Source organism: Pleurodeles waltl, chromosome 10 (genome assembly GCF_031143425.1).
Source record: "Pleurodeles waltl isolate 20211129_DDA chromosome 10, aPleWal1.hap1.20221129, whole genome shotgun sequence".
NCBI lineage: Eukaryota > Metazoa > Chordata > Amphibia > Caudata > Salamandridae > Pleurodeles > Pleurodeles waltl.
Genome location: NC_090449.1, coordinates 761,653,482 through 761,671,969, shown reverse-complemented (window position 1 = coordinate 761,671,969; position 18,488 = coordinate 761,653,482). Strand labels below are relative to the sequence as shown.

Genomic DNA, 18,488 nt, shown 5'->3' with positions numbered 1-18,488 from the left:
ATGACGGGCATATTTGATTTTTGCCCTGCTTTTATAATTGTTGCTGAGATAATCACAATACTTACAATGACTCTAATGAACATGCTCTGCAGACAAATAGTACACAGTAAATAATGATGCATTAAAACGCTGTGAATACTGATTTCAGGGAATAGATCGGACCTCCAAGTACACCGCCTGTGAGTGAGAGATGCAAAAATGTGCCTGTCAAACCTTACTATTTTCTTTCGTTCTTCCTATAGGACGGGACACCTAAAATCATCTTCAGCATAGATTTTAATTCACACAAAACCACTTTTAGCTGATTGTTACTTATTGGAGATCAGTGGTCCAGGTGAACAGCGACGAACGGCACCACACCATGTATAATTTCCATTACACATGCTAGTACTTGGTTAACAAATACAGCTTTGTAATTTAAAGACACGTTGACTGGAACTGGATTTGTCCAGAATCACAGTGTTTTGTCAAGTACCAAATCCGAGATTAGAACCCTGGTCAGCAACTTTACTGAAAGACACTTCCTAAATCCTAAGAAAAGTAATCAGCACTAACCAGATGAAGGAGTACGGCAAAGATTATTGTTCTAAAGTAGTTCTTCGGGCATACTTCATTTCTAAAGTAACCTTCCTGTAATACAATGAATGTAGTTGGGCTCTTGCTAACTATGTGCATGTCGTTCATGGTTTAACTGAATGACTGCTATCACTAGGCATATTGTTATAGTTGAATTGTGGAAATCATTCTGCTTTCCATGCTCTCTGGATCATAAACGCCCTTTAATCATGACATCCTACAGGGAAGACATTAGGTGGGTAGATGAGAAGTGTATACCTGTGCGTTCTTGGTCTCTGGTTGAGGGAAGCTGTTCTGCCAGGACTGTGCTGGCTCCCAAGTCTGGCTGGACTAGTCATGTAATCATTTGGAACAGTAGGAGGTTTGACAGGTTCCAAGGTTTTATATGGCGTATTTCGTCTGAAGAAACGTAGGAAAAGGTGAAAACATAGAATTAATTACATCATGATTAATTTGTTACACTTTCAATGCTAACAGCTGAACACCACAAGAAGATAGTATGGAAAATTATATTTTTAACAGTTTATGATACACATGTGAAAAATGTTTTTGACAACATCAAAACAACAAACATTGTACACGAACAAACAAGTTTGTATGCCTTTGTTTGTCATGAGGGTTCAACCAAAACTTCCTCTGTGATCGGCCATTAAAGCCACTAGAAAATGTATACTTGGTTGTAAAACTAAACAAATAAATAAAAAGTATTAGCCTTATCTGCAATGTAAAGAATTTGTTTTGGTACGTAACAAAGATAAACAAACTAGACATGTTATTTAATTTACATCAAGTATTCCGCTGGCATAAATCAACAGCAAATGTGATTTCCTACTACCATGACCTAAAACTGGTCATTAACTAAAGTCATCAAATCTGCGTCAACCTACTGCCTCTCTAAAAGATGTATCCTTCCCCTACGGCGGAAGAGAGAGTAGCTAAGCTCTCTCAACTCGACTCCACTGATGAGTGGGGATGCGAGTACCAGAAGATAATCTGTTGGGAAAGATCACCAAGACACAACCTTAAGAATCACTCCCACCTCATTTTAAACGCACGAGCCCAGAAACATAGCAAGAAGTGGGTAAGAGAAGCACAGTGTATGTTGTGTCCCTCAAAGTCCCTGCATTAGCATTCATACTTCCTTCCACTTGTAAAATGGAGATGATAAAGAGGAAAGATGCAAGCAGAGGGCATGAAGAATATTACTGTTCCCAAGTTCAAAATCGCAGCAATTTGAAACCCAGATTTCTGCCTTGAGATGTCAGTAGCAAATGGAGCTGCACTTGCTTATATTACCTATTGCGTCACTGGTGAACCCTGCAGTGAAAGCTGCTAAATTCTGAGTGGCTGGCTGTCAAAGGCTTTGGATAAACTTGCTCCCTACTGTGAGCAAGATCCGTGAAAACAAAGAAAAATCAGCATGCAATACAAGATGTATGCAGACCGAAAAGGAAAGGGATATTCTGGTGTGCACTACAGTAAACACTCCTTGCAGGGTCAAGGGAAATGTCTACAAAGCCTACCATGAATCATCTGCTATTTGAAAGGTGTTTAGAACTGGTGCACTGGTAATATTTAACCGTCATTAAAAAAGACCAGCTTGGAACACTGTGTTAATTCGAATCCACAGATATCTGAAGTAGGCCATATGGCAAAGCATTTATGATGGCAAATCGCTCCAAATCCTAGATGTGGTGTGGCAGAAGCTCTGTTCACTGTTTAAAGTATCATGGTAGCATACGCAATGCCATAATCTCTTCTGCTCACCCCAAAGTTCCCCGGCCAGGCATTGGCGGACTCGGCGGCTTCTGCGTAGGCGGGTTTGTTCTTGATAAGGTGCCAGTTCTTGGGGGCTGGTTACTTCCATGCTGTAAATGAAAGGTTGCACAGAAATGGTCAGCTTGCAAGCATGACATATAAACGTACTTGTATCATGTTAAAAGAGGATTACCAGACATGCTCGGTTATACAGATTATGTTACATGTGTTTTTACCTGTATATGTTTCACTAGAAACAGAACTAAAAATAAAGGAGGGTAAAATGAATTATGAAGCAAGCTACATTGGTAGAATTAGCTTTATTGTTTTTGTTGGCATATTACAGGACTGTTTAAACTTAAAAGTATAAGGGGTTGCATTCAGAATTTTTGTTTGTGGAAAAGAAATACCAGCTGATTGTGTAGTGAGTGTGTGAGAGTGTGTGAGAGTGTGTGAGAGTGTGTGAGAGTGTGTGAGAGTGTGTGAGAGTGTGTGAGAGTGTGTGAGAGTGTGTGAGAGTGTGTGAGAGTGTGTGAGAGTGTGTGAGAGTGTGTGAGTGTGTGTGAGTGTGTGTGAGTGTGTGTGAGTGTGTGTGTGTGAGTGTGTGTGAGTGTGTGTGAGTGTGTGTGAGTGTGTGTGTTTTTATCTGTAAAGCGTGCACCTAGTCAAAAGGCAGTGGAGCTCTGTACATGTGAGTACGTTTGAAAAAGGCAGCCACATTGCTTTCAGACCTCTTAAGATGGCGGCATTCAGAGTGGGAGTCTTGGACAGGCAGTCACAAAGCTTGCAGGCCTTGCACAGAAAGTTTGTCAGATTCCACATTCACTAGAGTCTGGGAAGCTTTCCATTAAAATGCGAGTCAATAACAGCGAGGCAGCTACAATTATGAGCAAAGCACTACAAGTTATGTTAGGCTTATTAATATCTCTACCAGAACGCCGATGTCAATATATCAGTGATATATTAGCACATCCAGCCTAATGTTGCCACTTTGAACTGAGATGGTACGGGATTAATGTACTGAAAAAAAACAGTGGAAAAAGCAGACAGAGATGAATGTGAAAGTCTGTTTATAAGGTTTCTGAACGTCCGTTTTTGGGGAACAAAGGTATTCTGGACAAAATGAGAAAACGCCTCTTACCTTGGCCTTTAGCCACTTAAAGTTGGCAAAAGGGAAAAGAAAAAAGCAGAAATTAATGGCAGAACAGGTACAACATTCAAGCTACATTGATTGCTAAAATTAGCTCCGATTAGCTTGCCATACTTTTTCTCAGTCTGCTTTCAATTTCATCGACCTCTCATCCCACATTTTCTTTATCATGCTTTAAAATAACATCAGCATTGCGCAACATGTGTGCATGCACGGTATCGCTAGTACGGCATTTATGCTCAATTAAAACCAATGGAACGCTTAAACCTGTAAAAACAAGTTCGCACAATACCTCATTTCTGGCTGCATCGGTGTAACCACATTCCGTAAATGCCACAGTCCAGCATTTAGATGCCAACATGCTGAAACATGGGCTTGAAAATAACTCTCACATGAACAGTTTGCATAACATTAAAACACATTCACATTGCCACGTCCGCTCTTAATATTAAAAAGGGCATGGTCACGGTGCATTTTATTACCACAACCAACCTCCTCAAGACATTTCACATTCTGTGGTCCCGGTGAAAAGGGCAATAACAAGAAGTTGGACGCCATAAGCTCCTTGCATACTTCCTTGCATTAAACAGAGCAATCCCCGGAGGCAACACGCACTGGATACATCGTAGACATGTCACTCTTTCAGCCCTTTTCGTATATGGACAGGTGGTGCAGTCCTGCCCCGTGTCCCAGGGCCATGCGAAACTAACTGATCCAGGTCAGGCTTTTTTTCTTTGAATTCTGGGACTTGAAGTCCTGGTGATATGAGGAAAACCTAAAACTACATGTCCCAGATTTCAAAGAAAAAAAAAACCAGGACTGGAACAGCTCATCAACCGACCTGGTGAACTTGAGACATTTGGTGGTGTAGAGGGACAATTGGTTTTGATCTGCGCATTCAGTAACTGGAGCTGTTGGGACTTTATGACTGGCAACTCACTGCTGTGAAGAAAAATGTCAAAATGTCTTCAAGAGATCCAATGCAATTGGGCTCAGCTCACGTTCAATAAAAATGATTTGTGGCATGGTCTCTAATACCGTTTACACGTTAATGTTCCGCTATTTTTTTCGCGCCAAGATTCTCGATAACACCATCCGGTGAATGCGGCCGCAAGCCATCAATCAAGAGTTATAATTCTGCACCTGAGGTTAGGCCCTATCAGGAGGACAGTTCTAAACATGCACGTTTCCTGACCTGTGCTAAAGGTAAACAGTACAACAAACTGTTTCTTAATACAAGCTATCCAAATAAATTAAAACGAATGAAAGTAGCACAATGAGCAAGTCTGCCTTGTTATGCAAAAGTGCCCACGAGGAGAATCAAGCCAGCCCGGCCGGAACTCTGACAGCAACCCTCAACTTCGCACGCGCACTCTTTCCTTAGCCAGTTGTAATGCTGCATCTTAAAGGCCTTCCAGTGAATGGGGTCACAATAGGCCTCAAAGCCCAAGCTGACACTTTGTTCTAGCCTCTTCTATGTATTCCTCATTTCAGTCTATTGGCAGCAGGCTCATCTTGCTCCTACACTGGAATCCTCCTTGCCGTAATGTGTTCCCTTCTCTCTTTACGTTCCTAGGGAACTGGAACGCTGCACCTCAAGGTTCGTTGTCAGAGTAAAAGGAGCCAGAGAGGGAGTGTACTTGAGAGGCACTGATGACCTGAAGACTGCTAAGGACCTTTATTCGTTGATCTCGGTTTTGCCTGAGCGCTACAAAGAAGTTTAAGGCATGTTGTAAGACGAAGGAACATCCGACAGCTGCTGTTCGTGAATATTCGTAATGCAGGACTGAAATAAGGTGTTTTTTTCCCTCTAAACCAGATGCCCCGAGTATCTTTTGAAACACAATGCAACGAAATATACCCTTGTAAGTCATCACTGAGCCAAAAGCTGGCAATATATAATTGCAAGGCTAGGGAGTAGTTATGTAGTTTATTTTACTTCCCCATGTCTGTCGTGTTATTTCCCTCAATGAGTTGGTTTGAGCTTTTAACTATTTGATACCTAGTCTTTCAATGGTCAATTTCTTTCTTAGCTGTTTTCCTCATTCTGGCAGGTGCCACACCGATTTACACCTGGAAGACTTCTCACCGAGGTCAGGGATACCTAAGAAGCGCCTTCAATGCCACTCCAGCTTAGATTTTACACATTTCACGTCAGAGTTTGGTTGACACGTTTTTCGTCTTGCACTTCAACTACCTTCAAGAACAGGTATACTGCGATGAGTTGAAATGTACACCAGGAGAACTTGTTCGAGTGTTTATTCTTCAACATTCAAACTCCGTGCTACCTAGATCTCCAGCCTCCTCCGCTACCGTCCTCTTAATCCAACCCTACATTCCGTTTTTTAGCTCATCACTTTCTAATGTATCATCAACTTCCAGAACGATGATGCATCAGAAGTGAGGAAGCTCACAAGCTTAACACAACACATCCCCCTTTCCGAATACAAAAAGAACAGAACATTTGTAGAAATCTTAACCATATAATGCAATTACATAAAAAAGACACAAGACTAATAATGCTCTGTGTGAAGTAGAGGGTTGTGAATAAGAAGTCATCCTCTATGGTATCTTTATGTAAGGATACCTGGTGGTAAATGGCTGCCCTACCAATAAGGTCTTAGAAAGACATAGTATCATCTGGAGGAGACAGCCTAGCAGGGTGTAAGTATGGGTCAGTGTCAGGTTGCGGATTAACATAATAAACTGACCAAAGGTCAGAGGGTTGTGGTAAGTCAAAGTTGTTGCCCCTTATTCCCTGATCCCCAGTGAAAGATTGTGGGGGCCCCTGAGATGCGATATTAAGCGGGACACCCTGTGAATGAGGGGGAGAGGTTGAAGGTGGTGGAGGTGGTGGTGGGGGGTTGAGGTGAGGCTGGGAGAGGAGGATGTAAAGTGGTATAATCTTTACCAGTCCTCTTTTTCTTGTTAGCAGACACCGGCAAATTGATAGTCTCTTAAAATAAAAATTGCCGCTTCAATGAAGGTGGTGTGGTAATTAAAGTCTTTGCCAAAATCTGGCCAGTTTGAGGCTGTATGTAGATTTGTTTTAGTTTGACATTGAGCTTTTCATTCATTCTGCGAAGAATAGGGTCTATCGAAGCACTTGGTTCAGATTGTAGTGTTGGTTTTGATTTTTTTGGGAGCAAAAGCAAATGTGTGTGTTTCGGAGACTAAATGGTCAGTGCCGAAACTGACTTTGGCACTTTATTCGACGCTAAAGCAGTCTGTGACAACTCTGGAGCTGGTCGGCTTAGGCTTGTGCTTCAGTACTGAGCCCAAGGGCAGGACATCCAAATCTTATTTGGCCTGTTGGCCACAGTGGCCCTATAGCCTTTATTTTGGAGGAATTTGGGTCTTTTTTTTTGGCAGGACGGGGTTATCTGTACTTACAGTACACTGCACTGGCGGGAGATACTGCATTTCAAGGTCTATCTTTACCTTGGGTCCCTCAATCAAAAAAGCCTGTCCCTTAGCCACAGAGGCCCCCTGGAGTTCCTTCTCCTCTCGCTCAACATACTGATCTTGAAATTTATCGGGTGCATCTTCGACCTCCTGTCTGTGCATTTCTCTACCACATGTTCTTCAAGCCTGTAGAGTCTTTTTAGATCGAAAAGACTGACAGGCCCGACAGTCCTCTTCTCTGGGGTCTGGAGACAATCAGAGATAGCAGACCTGATGTTCGTTGGTCTACAGGAACTTAGCGTGGGACTTTGGACAAAACCAGAAAGAAGTCCTTTCCACTAGAAAGTCATTATCAAGTTTGATGGAATCGAGAAAACGGTGGTTCAAAGAGTGCAGCCCAGAGGGCCTCTGATTGAGCGCATCTATCCGATGGGTGAGGTTTTCTTGGCCCCAAAACGCAAAAGATGGGAGTAAATAAGTTCAACAACAATACTGACGAATATGGGTGGATCCTGAATTGAAAGTCTGAAAACATGGTCTCAAATCGCAGCTCGGTGAAACACGATCGGACGGCAAAAGAAAATAACCTAAAAATGGAGTAGATGACCATGAGCATTAACAGCAATAGGAGACTTTTTGAAGAAAAACAACTTGCAAACTTACGGACCTATCACTAGATGGCAGAAGTATGCAGAGCATGAGAATCTACAGCCACTCATGCTATCAGACAAATTTATGGTATGTATATTTGTACACATCAATTTTCCAGTTCAAATTTTCAGGAGACTTGTTTCATTCAAACGCTTCAAATTAAACATAGCGGCTGACACAGCAGGTTTATTGGTGCATTTAGTTTACAGAACACACTTTGGCAATATCATTTCCATTTCTATCAGAAAATGAACCTACACATGTGTTTTCACGATTTATGCGAAATATGGCATACGCTTTTGGTGTCTGTTTATTGATCCACACAAACTACTTCTTCAATATCTGTTGGTGTAAGTACACACTAAAGGTTGAATCATTACACTTTACTGAACTGAGAAACATATTTAATAACATTTTTACAAATTTGGTCAATGTACTTTGTAAATGATTAGCGTTCTAGGGCGGGACCAATACAGAGGCTATGCATACTATTTGCTGTGGACCACTGTGACGAGCATGAATTAGTTACAATTGTATTTCATACTCTCCCTATGGTACCATAAAAAGTCAGCATATCACTTCGGACAATACTCACAGGACACACTCCTCAAAGTTCAATAACCCAGGATCCTTGACTGAAGTACATTAATTATATTGAAACATGGCTCAACTGTTATAATCTGTAATAGAAATCAGGGGAAACATGTATGCATTAAGCCTGGAGTGTGATTCTCCAAATAACGGTGTTGGTGCTTTTAACGGGCTATCCTCCCACTTTCCCCAATCCACTTTGTATGCTATTTCAGGGAAGGGGTTCTTATTTGAGGTACTGGCTCTGAACCACTACATGCCATCTACAGTCTTGACTGCCTTAAACTCAGTCCTCAGTGAAGAGAAACCATCTATGGATTGACAACCCAATGGCATCTCAGACATACTGGGAAGAAAACAAAGACCACATGGTCCTGCAATATTTTGTTCTTGATACCCACCGCATAAAAGGGATTGTTTTTGGAATTTTATCTTGTTAGGGCAACCATATTTCTTCAGGTAAGACTAATCTGAACCAAACTTCTTTCCTTCCTTGTGGCGTTAAAGGGGGTATACAACCTTAGTCCAGTGTTATAGATTGTTTATAAACTGCTAATAAAATTGCTGACAATTACCTAAAAGCAAGACTAAAGGAGACACTGTGGTACTGATGTGGTAGCTCCTGTTCAGCAGCCTCGAATACTCAATTTCAGCTCCCAGTGGGCAGGACCTGCAAGTTCACTCTAATAAAGGGGGAAAAAGTGCTGTGTAGTTGAGCAATATTTGAGACAAGTTTCTTTTAATAAGAGCCATGAGTGTGCTAAAAGCTGAGTTGTGTATACCTGCCATGGACAGTGGCTTAAGTAGGTAGCAGGTAACAACTCGGGGGTAAAACCTTGTCCATTTTTCTTGTACATACCAAAAACTAATTAAACATGTTCAGACTTTTGTTTTAAAAAAACAGAACATAAAGCAGACAATGAAAAGCAATAAAAAATAAATAATGTGTCACAGTGATTTATAACTAACATTGATTTGTAATCCCCATGTAAATCTAATCACACCACATACAGTAGGATCCATCCTTATCTACCCATTACACTTACGTTTTAAGTGAAAAAAATGAATTTACAAGAACTGATTTCTAAAAGCATCAGATATGCTGTGTAAAAAGACATACAATTCGTATAATTGGTAGATAAATGCAAAAACTCAACAGGTCAGTGCAGAAGGATCCTGATGTTTTCATTGATGAGTCTTCACTTGAAATACATGGCTTGGCACAGCATGAAAAATGCTTCAGTACAGAATCTGCATGCATGTCAACTCTTTGCTGGCAGAGGCTGGGTTCAAGTAATTTTGTGTGACTGTGATGGTGTATTTTCTATACTCCATAGGTAAACTTAATTAGCAAACATTTTGTTTATGTCAGGTTCAAAGTGGGCTACAGAACGATGGCCACTGTTAAAACAGTGACAAGACCAAATTCTGAAAAGTGAAAGGCATTGTCCAGTTGATTAGGACATGTACTTTTTTGAGGATCAAGACTACTTTTGAATGGCAAAAACACCTAATTAATAATGTACTGGGCATAAAACAGGTAGTCTGGCTCATGTATAGGTTCTCTGCAAATTAGCTGCTAAAGGTGCCCCTGGACAAAGTGTGGCTGGATAGACACGATCAAACTAACCATGTCCCCCAGGATATGATTAGATAATGTTTTGGGCACAGAGGGACACTCAATGGTAAGATTAAAAAATTAAGAAAAGTAACTCACTTGGAAATGTTATTCTCAAAGCTCTTGTAGACAAATACATTCTTATGAGCTTTTAATGTAGGATATCAAATGCTTGATGTGAAACCTACTTATGAATTTTTGACATTACGTGATTATGACCAAATGAAAACCTATATAAAAACAGAGAATGTATTGCTAACATAAACACAAGTCGAAAATCTATACAAAAACAGACTTAGAAACCTACCCAGCGCTGCCAAGCACACAATATGCACTTGACAAAGATCCCATAGACACCAAGTTAAGAATTTTGGTGCTCGGTGAAAATGATGGTAGATCACAAGAACCTGAGGGCAATAATGGCATCTAAAGATTGCAAGGTTCTGCTTTTGGGGGTCAGCAAAATCCTGAAATACTCTCTAAAAGAGAACAGTCTGGCATTCAGGCTACTCAGCTTTTGTGTGCGAGGCGAGGGTGATTTACAAATGCCATTCACTAGTAATGACATGAATGTGTGTTAGAAGATCTAGAGGGCTTTCAACAGTGTTGCACGCGTTTTGCTTTGTTTTATTTAACCTACTGTGCAAATTCAACATCGTCCTTTGTCTAAACACAAAGCGGAGGCTGCTGCCATGCTCACCAGCCAGTTTTACAGTAGCATGCAATGATAAAGACGAGAACCATAAGAAAAACGCAGCTGTTTCAAGCTATGGTGAAGTCCTGCTGTTTTAGTTTCAAAATGTTTAGAAATCATTGTTTATTGAAAATGAGTTTTTTTTTTTTTTTTTTTTTGCTTTTTAATTTCGATCTAGAAAGGTGCCAGACAGAGAAGTGCGATCCAATACCCACTCTCATACTGGCATCCAGTAGCACAATTATTTACAATTCGGGGCGACACCGGTAAAAGTCCTCCCATTTATTGCTCAACCTTCTCCAATACAAAGATTGGGGAACAAGGAGAAAATAAGAGAGGCACTGCATTAGTGCTAGCAACTCTAGTATTTATTTCGTTCTGCACTGCAAAAACCAACCAGTTCATTTTTGGAATGTGAAGATCCAAGATGGAGGTTTTACATTTCGTTTTTCATGAAACTGGTGCTCTACTAATGCAACCTAAGGAACGTATGAATGAGACAAGCTGTACAAAAGAGAATTATCTCCCAAAACACTCCACAACTACAATCAAAGAGACAGGCAGTTGGTTGGACTCCCTTTGTAGAAAGTGGCCGAGGTAACTGACGTTATAGATAACGCTGAAACGCAGGGACATCAATTATGGGAAAGAAGAGATAGCAAGAGCTACTCGTGCATGTTCTTTAGCAACCTTTAAGTCGGAGAATATGTATGAAGCAGCAGGTACAGAAAGTTACGAACTGTACTTTCTTTCTGTAGTTTCCACACGCGGCGCTTCGCGCTGCGCTTCAGCAGCTGTCAGGGATAAGGATGAAGCTAGGATTCCAACATATTGGGTCAGAGGATGTAAGACTCTATTACTTCTACCTCTGGCCTTCTTGTGAATTGACATACTTGTGGGAACATCACCTCATTTTATTTGGACAAACTATGGTCTTTACAGCAGGGGCGTAGCTTTGAATTCTATGTCCGGACCGGAGGCGAGGATTACGCCTATCTTTCTTTCCTTTATTTATCAGCAGAAGTTGAAAGGAAAAAACACATTCCCAGAACACCATGGGAGAAAACTACCAAATTTCATCAAACTTTTCTGCCCCATTGTGCTGGTTCTTTTCATTTAGAGTCCAATCCTCTCTCCAGGAAACCTTTCACACAGTGTGCAGAAGGTGTAGTAAGCTGGCCCTTTATATGATATATCGGAAAGGAGATGTATAGCGCAAAGAGTCCAAGGGTTCCCTTACCAGTGGCCAGGGGCTTGCTCTAGCAATCCCAAGGTGATCTTTTACGGGTTTAAGCAGCCTTAGGCTTATCAGAGAGGGTTGAGAGACACCTGCAAAAACAAATACAGTCAATAGATGAGACATATGACTCAAGAAGGAGAATGTCCTGGAAGTAAGGTGAGTATTGGGCAAGAGTCATGACCACACCAACAGGTCACAACAGGCAGCACTGGGATGGTCGGGTGCAGAGGTGTAGTACGGTGTCGGGGGCCCAAGGTTAGTCAAAGGGGATCCGGTCCAGTTGAAAAGAGTCTGCAGGTTAGGACTGAGGATCCAATCAAGGTGAACTACCAAGTAGGCTCAGTCCTTGCGATGCTCAGGGACACAGGGACACTGGTGGTCCTTTTATTCATGGTCTGGGGCGTCCAGGTGCAAAGGGTTCTTCGACTACTGGGTTTCAGTCACCTGTGGTGGCCACGTTGGAGGAGGCACGCAGAAACAGGCTGCAGGCGTGGGATGGGATGGGGGACCAGTGAAGCTGAACCAACAAGTGAGCTGAAGTCTCATGAGACTGGGGAGGCACAGGGGCACCAGTGGTTCTCTTCTCCTCTGTCTGGGGCATCCGGGTGCACAGTTATAGTGGATCGTCAGGTTGCTGTCACCGGAGACTATTGCAGTGGGCAGAGGCCTCCACAAAGAGGCTGCAGGAGTCGGTGTGTGTATCACACTGGGGAAACCCATGATAGACTTCTCTCTGGAGAATCTGGAGACCACACTGGCACAGTTGACCCACTTCAACTTTGACTAGAGGGCATGGGTGCAGTGGTGCTGACTGGTGTCAGAGGTCTGGAGTCTCCTTCAGGGTTTCTTAGGTGCCTGCAAAGAAACAGGGAAGCAGCTCTGCTGCTCCAAGGGAGTACCTGGTGCTGGGGTGAAGGCTGGCAGTCTTCCCAGGTTTTTGGAAATTTCAGCAGTTGGAGGACGAGGCGTCTTTCTCCCAACTGTCAAACTCCGCAGGTAGGCTGGTAGGGCTGACACCAATTCAGTCACTGAACTTCAGTTCTTGCCTTTTGCGCCTGGAGTGTCCTCCTTTAGGTCAGCAGGAATCTAATTTCCAGGTGCCAGGAGCTAACCTAAATACTGAATTTAGGGGTGTTTCAGGGAGTGTAGGATAGTAGCTAATGAACTACTTACCCTTGGGGTCAACCCTCTATAAAACCACTTCCTGTGGGAAGTGGGCATAACCCTGTCCCAGAGTTCCTTGATCTACCAACACCAAGCGGGCAGATTTCTAAAAGTTGTGTCCACCCCTGGCAGCGCACTATAGGGGTGGGACTGACCTCAGGGGGTGGACATAGCTCACTCAACACTAAATTTCCCACCTGTCCAGATGCCAAATGGGCCCTGGGGCAGAGGAAGGTTGGCAACGCTCCTTTGAATGAAACCAGATCTGCATACCAAGTGTGGTGGACTTCTTTGAAGCCCCTGCTTGGAATTCAGATTCACAGGTCATCCTGCTAGGTGGGGTGTGCAAGCACCTTTCCAAGAGCAGGCTTTGTTTCTGACTGCCCGAGAGCAAAGGCTCTCACCCTTGGGCTTCAGGCTTGTGTCTGGTGGTGGCAGCTGGCTCAAAATAGTCAGTCCGCAGACTTGTAGTTGGTAGATTTTCAGGGGGCACCTATAAGGTGCACTCTGGGTTTGTGTATTAATAAATCCATCACTGACATCAGTGAGGGTTTATTAATATGAGATGTTGGATACCAAACATCCATAGTTTCAGTCAAGCCATCATGTAGCTGGGGAACTATTAGTACAAGGGTCCATCACATGTACTTAATACGGCTTCCCTGTTCACCCACTACGTCTAAGAATCGACAAAGGCATAGCAGGGGTATATCTGCTCATGTAGATATGTCCTCCCATGAAATATAATGTACTCTGCCTTAGGGCTGTAAGACCTGCTATATGGGTGAATTACATATATTGCACTCAGCGTTAGGGGCCATGGCACAGGCTGTGTGCCATGTCGTGTTTTCACGTTAGCTGCACCAAGACACGCAGCCGGCAATGGCAGTCTGCATGTGCTAGGTGACGGGTCCCTGAGGGTGGCATAATACATGCTGCAGCCCTTGAGGACCCTCTCTCTGGTACCTATGCCCTAGGTACCAGGGGGTACAATTTACTAGGGACTTTTAGGGGGGCAAAGATATTGTCAACTGGGGAACAATTGTATCGTTTTAGGGAAAGAGATCTGGCACTGGAGACCTGGTTAGCACAAACCCAGTCCACTTTAGTCAAAATTGTATCATATAGCTGGCAAAAAGTGGGGATGACCATTTGAAAAAGGGGCCCTTTCCTATCCCCCTCCCCTGCAAATGAAAAAGAATGAGACTCACCTTTCCCAAGACAGTCTTCCTTGAGTAGGTGGTAAAACCTGGAAAGGCCATCTGCATTGGCGTGGTCAGTCTCAGGTCTGTGTTGCACTGTAAAGTCTATTCCCTGTAGGGAGATTGACGACCTCAACAGTATGGGTTATCACCTTTCATTTACATCAGCCATCTAAAAGATCTGTAATCAGTTTGAACAAGAAAGTGAGAATCAAACAGGTATGCTCTCAACTTCCTCAGAGACCAGACCACAGCAAAGGCTTCCTCTCAATGGCACTCTAACGCTGCTCTCTTGGGAGTAACCTCCTGCATATGAAAGCAACAGGTTGATCATGGCCATCACCATTGGTTTGGGATAGGATCGCTCCTTTCCCACATTCGGAGGCATCAGTCTGCTCTATGAACTGCTTTGAATAATCTGGAGCTTTTAGAATGGGTGCTGAGCACATTGCTTCTTTTACAGTGACAAAAGCCTTTTGACATCTCACTGTCCAGTTGACTTTCTTTGTCATTTTCTGGAAAGTCAATTCTGTGAGGGGTGCCACAATGCTACCATACCCCTTCACAAACACCCTGTAATACCCAGTCAAGCCAAGGAATGTCCTGACTTGGGTCTGGGTGCTTGGAGCTTTCCAGTCCAAAACTGTCTGGACCTTGGGCTGTAGTGGTTGAACTTAGCCTCCACCTACCAGGTGACCCAAGTATACAACCTTGACTTGCCCTATCTGGCACTTGCTTGCCTTGATAGTGAGGCCTGAACTTTGCAGAGCTTTAAGGACCTTACCACGGTGAATTAGGTGATCCTGCCAGGTGGAGCTAAAGACATTAATATCATCAAGATGTGTTGCAATAAAGGCTTCCAACCCAGCCAGGAATGTATTCACCAACATTTGGAAGATGGCAGGGACATTCTTTAAACCAAATGACATAACAGTGAACCGGTAATGTCCATCTGGGGTTGAGAATGCTGATCTTTCTTTTGCTCCAGGGGTCAGACCAACATGTCAGTTCCCTGATGTAAAATCAGAAGTACTGAGATGTGGCTGCCCTTAACCTGTCAATGTGTCTGCCGTTGTAATAGGGTGTGCATCTGTCTTAGTGACAGCCTTGAGACCTCTACAGCCCAAACAAAACCTCATCTCTGGTTTACCTCCCTTGGAATGAGGTTTGGGGACTAAGACCATTGGGCTCGCCCAGAGACTGTCAGAGAGCTCAATTAGCCTTAAATCCAGCATCTTGATTACTTCAGCTCTGATGCTATCCTTCACATGGACAGGCTGTCTGTAAATTTTGCTTTTGACAGGCATATGGTTACCAGCGTCCACATCATGGACACACCAGTTAGTCTGACCAGGGGTGAGGGAAAAGAGCTCAGCATATTGCTGTAGGACCCGTCAGCCTGCTGCTGGGCAGTGAGGGTGTCTGAAAAGACCATTTCATCAACTGACCCATCTTTGGGGCTGTGAGATAGGAAGTGAGGGAGAGGCCGGCTCTCTTCTTCCTGATCCTCATCAGTGACCATCAGCATGGCCACATCAGTCATGTCATGGAAGAGCTTTAGGTGGTTCACATGGATGACCCTGTGAGGGCCTAGGTCAACCAGATGGGTGACCTCACTCTTCTTTTCAAGGATAGGGTAAGTACCACTCCATTTGTCCTGGAGTGCCCTGGAAGCCACAGGCTCAAGTACCCACACCTTCTGCCCTGGTTGGAACTCCACCATGGCCACCTTTTGGTCATACCAGAGCTTCTAGAGCTTCGTGGAACCTGAAGGTTTTTGGATGCTTTCTCTGTGTACTCAGTCATCCTTGAACGTAGGACAAGCACACTGTCCGTAATCTCCTGTTTGGGCTCCTGGAGAGATCTCTCCCAGCCTTCCCTCACTAGACACAGTGGTCCCATTACAGGATGACCAAACAAGTTCAGTAGGGGTAGAACCTACACACTTCTGTGGCACTTCTCTGTAAGCAAAAAGCAAGCATGGCAACAGGACATCCCATCTCCTTTTGATTTTTTCAGGGAGTCCTGCAATCATTCATTTCTTGGTTTTGTTGAATCTCTCAACTAAACCATTTCCTTGTGAGTGATATGGGGCAGTGAACTTATAAGTCACTCCGCATTCATTCCACACGGCTTGAGGTATGCAGACATGAAATTACAGCCTCTGTTTGATACCACCTCCTTAGCGAAGCCTATCCTAGTAAAGATATTAAATTAGCAAATGCAGGGGCAGTGGTAGTCTTTAAGGGGTACAGCTTTGGGGTAGCTGATGGCATGATCTTATACCACCAGTATGAATCTGTTCCCTGATGCTGTTGGGGGGTCTTGAGTTGGGGGAAAAATTGTGGGGGTGGGGGGGCTACGTCAACACCTACCCTTTCAAAGAGAACCCCAACCACTGGAATTAAAGGGGCCTTTGGGTGGTCACCAGTCTTGCCACTGGCTTGAGAGGTGACACAGGAGTTACAAAACTCCTTCACTTTTTGGGACATACCTAAGCCAGTAGAAGTGAGGTACCAACCTACTCCAAGTTTTGGTCTGGGCAAGATACCCAGCTAATGGAATGTCATGTGCCAATGTGAATAAGAAAAAAACTGTACATCTGGGGAACTACCACTCTCCTACTGGCACCAGGTTTGGGGTCTCTCGCCTCGGTGTACAGGAGTCCCTCCTCCCAATAGGTTCTGTGGAAGCCACTGACATCTCCTTTTTCCTGGTCAGCAGCTTGCTGTCTCAGGCTCTCAAGAGTGGTATGGGTCCTCCGTCCCTGGCACAGCTATTCCCTGGAGGGTCCCCCTGGGCCTAGGAGCTCACCCATGTAAGTCCAAAGTTCCTGGGACTCAGTTCCCTCAAGGGCCAACAGATTTTCTCCCTGAGGAGAGGGTACCTGAGCTTGGGGTTGCTCAGCAGCTGGCTTACCAGACTTCTTGCCCTTTCTCATGGAGAGCTGGCCATTATTCCAGGCTCCAGCACCTCTTTTTCAACCTGGGCTTTACACTGTGGTCTGGTTTTCACACATACCCATTCAGGTATAACCAGCACAGCTGCATGGGTCTTTCTTTCCACCTCAGCCAATGCTGAGGACTCCAGATCATTTCCTAGCAGACCGGATAGAGGAATTGAAGAGGATACCATCACATGTTTCTAGCCAGTAACCCCCACCTCACTCCAAGGACACCACTGCCAGGGGATAGACCTTAGCTTTATTGTTTTGCATGGATGACAATGAATGTTTCCCAAGTCAGCTCCTGCTCTATCAGTTTTTCAGACACAGTGGTGACACTTGCACCTGTATCCCTCAGTGATTCATCGTTGATATCAGTGATATGTGGTAGTTGTCTGTATTTCTCCAGATTACTGGGCCAGACAGCCAGGTTAGCTAAATCCATCTTACTCTCTGAGACTAAAGTTGCTTCTGTAAGATCTCTGACATGGTCAGGGCTCACTCACCTGGGATCCCATCTGTAGATTTACCACTGCAGCAGGAGCTGTAGGTGCACTAGGGGGTTTCTTTTTGGGATCGAGAGGGTCTCCAGTTCAGTGCCCATTGGAATTGCAATTAAAGTACGAAGCCTTCTTAGGGTCCCAGACCTTACCCTCCCTTGGTCTGTGTCTTGTCTCAGGCCCACCTCCTGAACAGGTTTTTGGGGGCTTTAGAAGAGTTTTTTTTAGACTGGTCACTATTCTTTCCTTGGGAGGGGGAAGGGGACACTTAAGGATTTGGTAGGGGCCCAGGTTGAGCTCCTGGGATGTACCTGCTGACTCAGTCATGGTTTTAAAATAGTTGGGACCTTTCTAGAAAACTCAAACAAATTCTAAGTGAACTACTGAAGCACCTTACTGAGTCTTAAGGTCTAAACAGTTCGGACTGGAGGACTTAACACAAGTGGAGGACTTAATAAAAGGCCCTACGGGGAATTTTAAACAATGTTGAAAAACAAATATCAAGGATAGGAAAAATGTTTCCCAACCAAAGACAACTTTTAAATCCTTAGTGGTATTACTTATTAACTGAGTGGTACAGCAAATGTCAAGTCTTGTATCCCACTGCTGCGCTACCACTGGCTTCCCTGTGTTCACTCACTATGTCTAAGAATTGACAAAGACATAAGAGGGGAATATCTGCTCATGCAGATATGTACTCACATGCAATATATTGCTCCCTGCCTTAGGGCTGTAAGGCGTGCTTGCAGGGGTGACTTACATATATTGCAAGCAGTGTTAGGGGGTCATGACACAGGCTGTGTGCAATGTTGAGTTTTCATTTTTAGCTGCACCAATACACGCACCCTGCAATGATAGTCTGCATGTGCTATGGAGGGTCCCTGAGGGTGGCACAATACATGCTGCAGCCCTTGGGGACCTTATTTGGTATCCATGCACTAGGTACCCCGGGTACACTTTTCTAGGGCCTTATTGGGGGGGTGGGCGGTGAGGGT

At 43.9% G+C, this 18,488-nt stretch overlaps 1 protein-coding gene across 23 annotated transcripts in view; it reads right to left on the bottom strand.

The window, feature by feature from the left end:
- The window catches only part of ABI1 (abl interactor 1), a 343,205-nt gene that overhangs the window by 123,269 nt on the left and 201,448 nt on the right, over nucleotides 1-18,488 (bottom strand). For 19 of the 23 annotated variants that reach the window (XM_069211331.1, XM_069211328.1, XM_069211335.1 and 16 more), the window contains exons 4-6: nucleotides 3,476-3,490; nucleotides 2,344-2,444; nucleotides 835-975 (exon numbers count right to left, since the gene is read on the bottom strand). In XM_069211331.1, the coding sequence (XP_069067432.1) occupies nucleotides 835-975; nucleotides 2,344-2,444; nucleotides 3,476-3,490 (257 nt within the window). The remainder of the gene's footprint in view (nucleotides 1-834; nucleotides 976-2,343; nucleotides 2,445-3,475; nucleotides 3,491-18,488) is intronic. The other 4 variants (XM_069211329.1, XM_069211341.1, XM_069211345.1 and 1 more) reach the window with 1 other exon arrangement.